This window comes from Zea mays, chromosome 2 (assembly GCF_902167145.1).
Source record: "Zea mays cultivar B73 chromosome 2, Zm-B73-REFERENCE-NAM-5.0, whole genome shotgun sequence".
Classification (NCBI taxonomy): Eukaryota; Viridiplantae; Streptophyta; class Magnoliopsida; order Poales; family Poaceae; genus Zea; species Zea mays.
Genome location: NC_050097.1, coordinates 215,614,108 through 215,620,842, shown reverse-complemented (window position 1 = coordinate 215,620,842; position 6,735 = coordinate 215,614,108). Strand labels below are relative to the sequence as shown.

General features: G+C 41.4%; 1 protein-coding gene across 1 annotated transcript; it reads right to left on the bottom strand.

Moving 5' to 3' along the window:
• Window positions 1–220: 220 nt before the first annotated feature.
• Window positions 221–6,024, bottom strand: LOC100276448 (Cytoplasmic protein of eukaryotic origin (38.3 kD)). The gene is made up of 8 exons (NM_001150237.2): window positions 5,726–6,024; window positions 4,785–4,928; window positions 3,678–3,776; window positions 3,195–3,271; window positions 2,765–2,873; window positions 1,256–1,584; window positions 882–1,008; window positions 221–583 (listed from the first exon to the last, which is right to left on the bottom strand). Exons 1-7 carry the CDS (start codon window positions 5,793–5,795, stop codon window positions 916–918), a joined length of 921 nt encoding a protein of 306 aa, NP_001143709.2. The 5' UTR covers window positions 5,796–6,024; the 3' UTR covers window positions 221–583; window positions 882–915.
• Between the last annotated feature and the right edge of the window lie 711 nt (window positions 6,025–6,735).

Here is a 6,735-nt window from a genome sequence, read left to right as displayed (position 1 = left end):
GGGCCGTGAGCGGCTGGACTCTTTTTGTCACTGCGAGGCTGGTCTCTCGACACCTCGGCAGGGTTGTCTTGTCTCCCCCGCAACAGGAGACAAGTTTGACGTCCGAGTATTCAGGTGTCTGTTTCCTTGCTGTACGCTCTTACTGATACATTACCTGTATACTGATCGCAGTGCGCTTACTCAAATTCAGCAAGATTCAGAAAGAGTTGGAGCAGTAACTGGAAACAGAAAATAAACGCCGCGATCAGTTCTGGAGATAGAGAAACACTCGCTCTCCCGCCTTGTCCTTAGGGATAACATTCATGTGAAAACTGCAGCAGTTCAAGTCTCTAAATCACAAAAAAAAATGTTGTACTACCAACCCCATGCATCCTCATGGGACGGGCCTACAATACCTTGCACCTGTGTGCATTCCCAAGGAGACAAAACTCTCGACACCTACATGCACCGTTATGGTTAGGACGAACAAGCGACGACAACGCCCGGCCAGCTGAACGAGCGCACCAGCAGGGTCAGCTTCCTGACTGACTGCCTGTCTCAGGGGCGGAGGGTCCATTGTGGCTAGGTATAGCTCAAGCCATACCTAATTGAGAAAGGTGATAATGATCACAAATCATATAATTCACAACTCGCACTTGTACTTTAAGTATTAAGAAGTCATTTAAGTATAATGATAGGCAAATGCAATTTTCTAGGTCTCCAAGACTTATCTAACAAAATTATCAGTATAACATTGTATTATCTATTTTTTTACTGCGCACATGTTTCTTAACAATTTATTCTCGTTTTAGACAATGTTCTACTTTTATATATGTTTGTGCATTTTTATTTTGTAATTTAATTGGTTTGTGTGCTAAATATTATTAGAAGTAGAGCCATACCAAAATTTTTATCCGTCCTCCGCCACTGCCCTGTCTAGTAGTAAATCGACAGGGTGCGGTGATGTGACAGCGCCATGTTCTGCACGCCGCAGGACCAGAGCCAGAGATCAATGTCGATGCTCAGAAGCTGCCGAGAAAACACGAGACCAAGAGGGCGTTAGTTCCGAGCCGAACCTCACGTATCGAGTGACTGCTTTATGAGTTGGTTAATTTAACTCGTTCAAGTTCAACGGCTATGAAGATTAGTGAATTTCTTTTTTTTTTTTTTTGTAAATCGGCCCACCGAGAATGCAGGTCAGAAAGCAAACGGCATTGGCATGCCTAATGAATGGAAGTCTCAGGTAGTCAGGCGAAACTGGTTCAGATGCGCCTACCTGCTTTCCAAACTTCTTACTGATCAGGTCCCTCATCTTCTCCACTGCATAGATGGAGCACGCGCGTATCTCCACTTCCTCCTCGCTTCCAGGCACTATCTCACTGTTCGAGTCGATGGAGCAAGATAGATTCGAGCCATATTTAAGTACTCCAAGCTCCCTCAGGACCGCTGGAACAATGTAGTCAGCAAATATGGTGATGGAATTGATATCGTGGAACTCGCCATAGTTTTGTCCCTTGAAGGCGCCCCACAAATCAGCAACAAAGATCTGGGCTCTCTTGTACAGGAAAACCTGGTGCCCCTTGTAGAGTGAATGGTCCCGGAAACCTGCCAAAATGGAAACTTAAAATACTATTTGGTGGATGGATGTACACTTGGTCATGAGTCATGTCATGACTCAGGACAGTACAAAACAAGAAAAAATATAACCTGGTTTTGAATGCATGCAGATGTACGTGTTCATAGAACGTTAGCAAAAGGTACCATCAAGTTGCACAACGCTATCCTATTAACAAAAGATTCAATACATGCTAAAATTCCCTGCAAGAGCGCAAGGTACAATTTAAATTCAATGATCGAAGAACGAATTGTGAAATATTCTGAAGTTGGCTATGGCCAGATCAGGGGTAAAACTAGCATCCTTCCTTGTTTCTGAATTCAGACTAACCGGTTGAATAGTTAAGATTTGTACATGTTTGTCAGTGAACCTATCTGTGCAATCAAATATGTCCATATATGATAGAATAATGTGCTGGAAGCCTGAAATCAATTACTCCTAAATCACTGGAATTTCAGATGATTAGCTCATGTCTGGACATATTTGTCGAACAAGTATAATCAGTTAAACACTACGGGAACAGTTTCATGTTCTTCTTTGAGGAAATAAACTCCATGTTCAATGTCTCAAATCAATGGAGATCCAACGAAAGCACCAACACCGAGAATAAATGTTAACTTCAAGTGAAATCATGTGAACAGATTTCTTGGCCAACTGCTAAAAAATGAAAACCACTAACGTTTTGCACGAGAAATGAAAAAATGTAAGGGTGTAAGTGTAAGCATCAAATATTCACAATCATCTGGTTTTGAATGGCCCAGCTCATACGAAGTTCATATGCCTAGATGAGGCACCAGTTCATCAATCATCACTGTTTCCTGACTCTCAGATCCAAAGTAGCAGGCAGAACATAAATCCATATGCAGACAAACAGTAGTAGTGGGTGGATGGGCCATTCCAGTTTCACTTTCACTGTAGGTGCCTACAGCCAACAGGGACCACCATAACCATTTGACAAATGAACGAAATATTTTTTTGGACCAATAATTTATAACACCGCTGTGCTTCCCAATACAGGAAACTAATATCAGATAGCAAGCTATAGCATATGGGCAGAAAGGGGACAAAAGGAGACTATCAGCTGATGAACTTATTTGTGCAATACAATGACAAACTGGACTTTGCCTACTTTTGACCAAAGACGATAAACATAATACCAAGTGGATTTACCAGGAAAATGTCGAGTAATCAGTTCAATAAGAGTCGCAGCAGAGTTTCCAGCAGACTTCACTAGATTAGCAGCCTGACCTCCAAAGCTTCTTTTAAGTTCCTGCCCAACCTTGACACAGGTGCCATGACAATGAAAAAAATGATTCAAAACAAAGTAATGTTGGAAAGGAATAAAAAGTAAAGCATGGTGGAGAAAAAACTGGTTGGAAATATGTTAATCGTAAGACAGTTCTACTGGAAAAAGTAAAGCACAGTGGAGAAAAAAACTAAATCCTACCAACAAAGATAATTCTAGAAATCAAGCAGACAACTAAATTTAGTCAAAACAAACTGGGTTGCAGTGTAAAAGCTCATGGTACCACATAACTTGTGTATTATCAAAGTTCAGAGCCTGAGATGTTCAACGGAGCAATTACAGACAGAGTTTTACCTCGTGGAGAAGGCGTACTCTTTCCTCCTCAATTGGCAGTGGTCGTGGCCAGTTCAGAAGTTGGCGGAGCTGGGGCCCTACATTTTGCAAATGTCCTTCCAAATTAGCAGTTTTTATGAGGATCCATAGCAGAGATGCAAGTAATTATTTCTCAATTAGAAGCACAGCAAGAAAATTAGAAAATGAGTAGCTTATTATTATCAACAGAAACCAACTCAGTTAAAGGCCCTTTCACTATCAACAGAAGAATAAAGGGATGAAAAGGGTACTCAGACTGAGAGGATCAGATAACATCCAGTTAAGCACAACTTGTAACTGTTCATTCATCTGGTACCACAACCTACACAGTTAAATGACATTTCCAGAAAACGACAGTTTATCATAGAAGCTGAGAAGCATTCCCTTGAACCAGAAGCAGAAGTTCAGAAAATGCTAATGAAGGAACTCTTAAACCTAACAAGATCCCAATGAGAAGGAAGATACCAGTGTAATTCTGGAGACGATCTGAATCAAGGGCATTTTTGTCTTTCTCCAAGGCTGACTTCAGTCCAGAAGCCAAATGGTCATAGCTCAAGTCCTTATCTGTTCAATACCAAATTCACCATGATCACATACTAATGAACATCTACAAAAAATCCTACTGCATCTCAATAGTAGCAAACAGTAATTTTAGGAAAACTAGAAGCTGCAAGCTAACTGAATGCAAACACCTTTGGTTTCAAGGCACACGTGAAGCGTCTATAGAATAACTCGAAACAAATAAAAAATTATGATTATACCCTTCGACCTTCGTTGACCTTACTATTGTGATTTTATCCTTCATTTTTCAATTTTGTGTCTTTACCCCTCCGTTTTGAAAACGAAGCTAGCACTTGCCTCTCCCTCTCAACGTCGTTAGTGAAAATAAGAATCAGTGATTACAAAAGATAAAAAATGTGAAAAGAAATGGTTGAAAGATCTGAACTAACCTTCTTCTATTCTATACGGGCGCAACCCCAACAGGGGTAAAATCACAATTACATAATATAACGAGGAGTAAAATCACAATAAATTGTATGAGCATTTTTGTCTTTTCGCATCAAATTTAACACTGATAACTGTATGTGGCAGTCCAAGGGTATGATAGAGCTTCGTTTTCAAAACTGGGAGGTAAAATCACAAAGTTGAAAAACAAGAGGTAAAATCACAATTGCAAGAACAGAGAGGAGTATAATCACAAATGCCCCAAGTAAAAATAGTAAAAGCATCTAAAGAAAATGCAAAGAACCAACTTCGAAACCCCAGCAAACTGAACAAGTCCGTGGTCGAAGTGAATCTTGAATAGCCACAGAAGTATTGCTGGTGGAAACATCCATATTTTGTACTACTATGTAATATTGTGTACACAATACCACCAGGTATTTCAAGAAAATAGAACTGACTATGTTGGTAGCCCACAGCCCCACACGATTAATTGACTATGAGTTGAAATCATCCTGAATCACTTAATGCTTTCTTTCTTCCCGACATACAGCTATGCCAAGGCTGTAGTACTACGTTCTGATTTCTACATGTTCAGGAGATATTATGCCTTTTTTACTGAACTTATACCTGGCCAGAAGCAGAAGTTTAGTGCATCCAAGACGAACAGGTACTGGACTGTGAGTGGCCCATTGTCAAAGTAGTGAATTCCTTCGTAATCCCACTCAACTTTTGGAACATCTCCTTGGATTTGGTCCACTACCTTCTCAATTTCTGCAGAAAAACATCAACAACAACCAGGTGATGAGGTGGAGAGGAACACTAGTGATAAGGATTTGACCAGTGTTATTAAAACTACGTTTAATCGTCAAAACTCTAATTAGAGGTTGAAACCGTATTTTATCGTTTTGGCGTTCTAAACTGTAAAACGCAGTGTTTCATACGTTTTAGACCATTAGCTAATTTTGGGCCTAGTCTATTAGTTACTTTTTGGGTCCAATCCGGCTCATGGTCATGGGTGAAGTTTTGGTAAGCCACTAACCTCTCTGTTTCGCTTCATTTTATTGTCTGAAATTATGATATATTGGTATTTTTCCTATGTTGTTTAAAAGTCAAAATTTCACCCATGAACGTTTCAACGTTTTATCGTTTTAATAATCTTGGGTTTGACAAGGCACCTCTTTAGACGATAATCAAAACAACAAGCTACTGTACCATACGAAATTAATAAAAACAGTGTGCGCTAGATATTACGCCAAATTCGTTTGTAGATAAATTACTATATCATAATCAAAAGGCCAGGAACCAGTAAGTAGCAAAAAAAAAAGTAATGAAAATGGACTATAAAGAGGGTGTTTGAACTTTGAAACACGCTGTCAAGATGGATAGGTAAACCGAAAGGGTTTATTGCAACACAGTACACAAGCAATCGGTATGAATATGGTGAAACAACTGCAGAGCGGACACCTGGAAACCCTAGAATTCCATCATCCCGTAAACATCTCACAGCAGCAGGAAGTGAGCAATCCTGTATTACAAAGTTTACAGCTGGGCAAAAGCCGCAACAATACCTTGAAGGTCGACCGTGACATGGGAGGAGCGACTGGCGACCCACGCCGCCGACGCGCGCACGGCCTCCATGCAACGGCGATTCGGGTAAGGTTGTGCGCTCTGGGTGGTTCTGTCCTAGCCTCCTAGGCAATGTCCGTTGGGGGAATGGGAGGAGGCGCTGCGGGTGGGGAGAGGGCGAGTAGAACCTGAAGGCGAGAGGGATGAGGTTCTCCTGACCGCAATTCCTGCGGGGCGCGCCTGGTTTTACGTTTTTCCACAGAAGGGTTTTGGTTTTTTGTTTTGAAAAGAACAGAGGGTTTTGGTGCGTTTGGTTAGTTGGCGGGCGCGGGGTAGCTTCCAAGGGCCTCGGAGGCCTCCCGCTGGCGGAGCACGACGAATTGCGGGGCCGCCGCCCGAAGGCCCGCACGCGGCACGCGCAACGAGTGGCCGTAGTGGCCTGCTCAGTGCTCAGGTCAGCGTAACGAGCCGCCGCCCGAAGGCCTGCTTTTGTTTAGGAAAAAATATTGGAAGACAAATCTATATCTATACTATACTTAAAACATCAGTTTCAACGGTCGTCCCGCGGATTAAATCAGCGTAAAATATTAAAAATGGTGCAGGAGTTAAGGTTTGAACCCATGCCCTATAATAAAACAAGGGCAGGAGACACTGGGTGAAGCTGACTAACTAGTACAACATTATGCTCAAATGTTTTTAATATTTAATATAAATTGTATATATGTATATAAGTTTTTTCAAAATAAAAATCGTGTCGGGTCAGGCCAGCACTACGGGCCGAGACTACAGCTCAAGAACGGCACGGCGTTCTTGTCTCTTGCAAGCATTAGGTCGTTTCTGAGACCACGTTGACGCATTGGACTCCATGGTGTTTGAGATTGCTGAATTGGATGGAGCAACAATGATTTTGTCACACTAACAGTAAAATGAAAGGTTATTTATTGGTTTTAAACGTTAATAATTACTAGAAAGTAGCATAATTTATATGGAGCGCATCCAGTTTTATTGATGC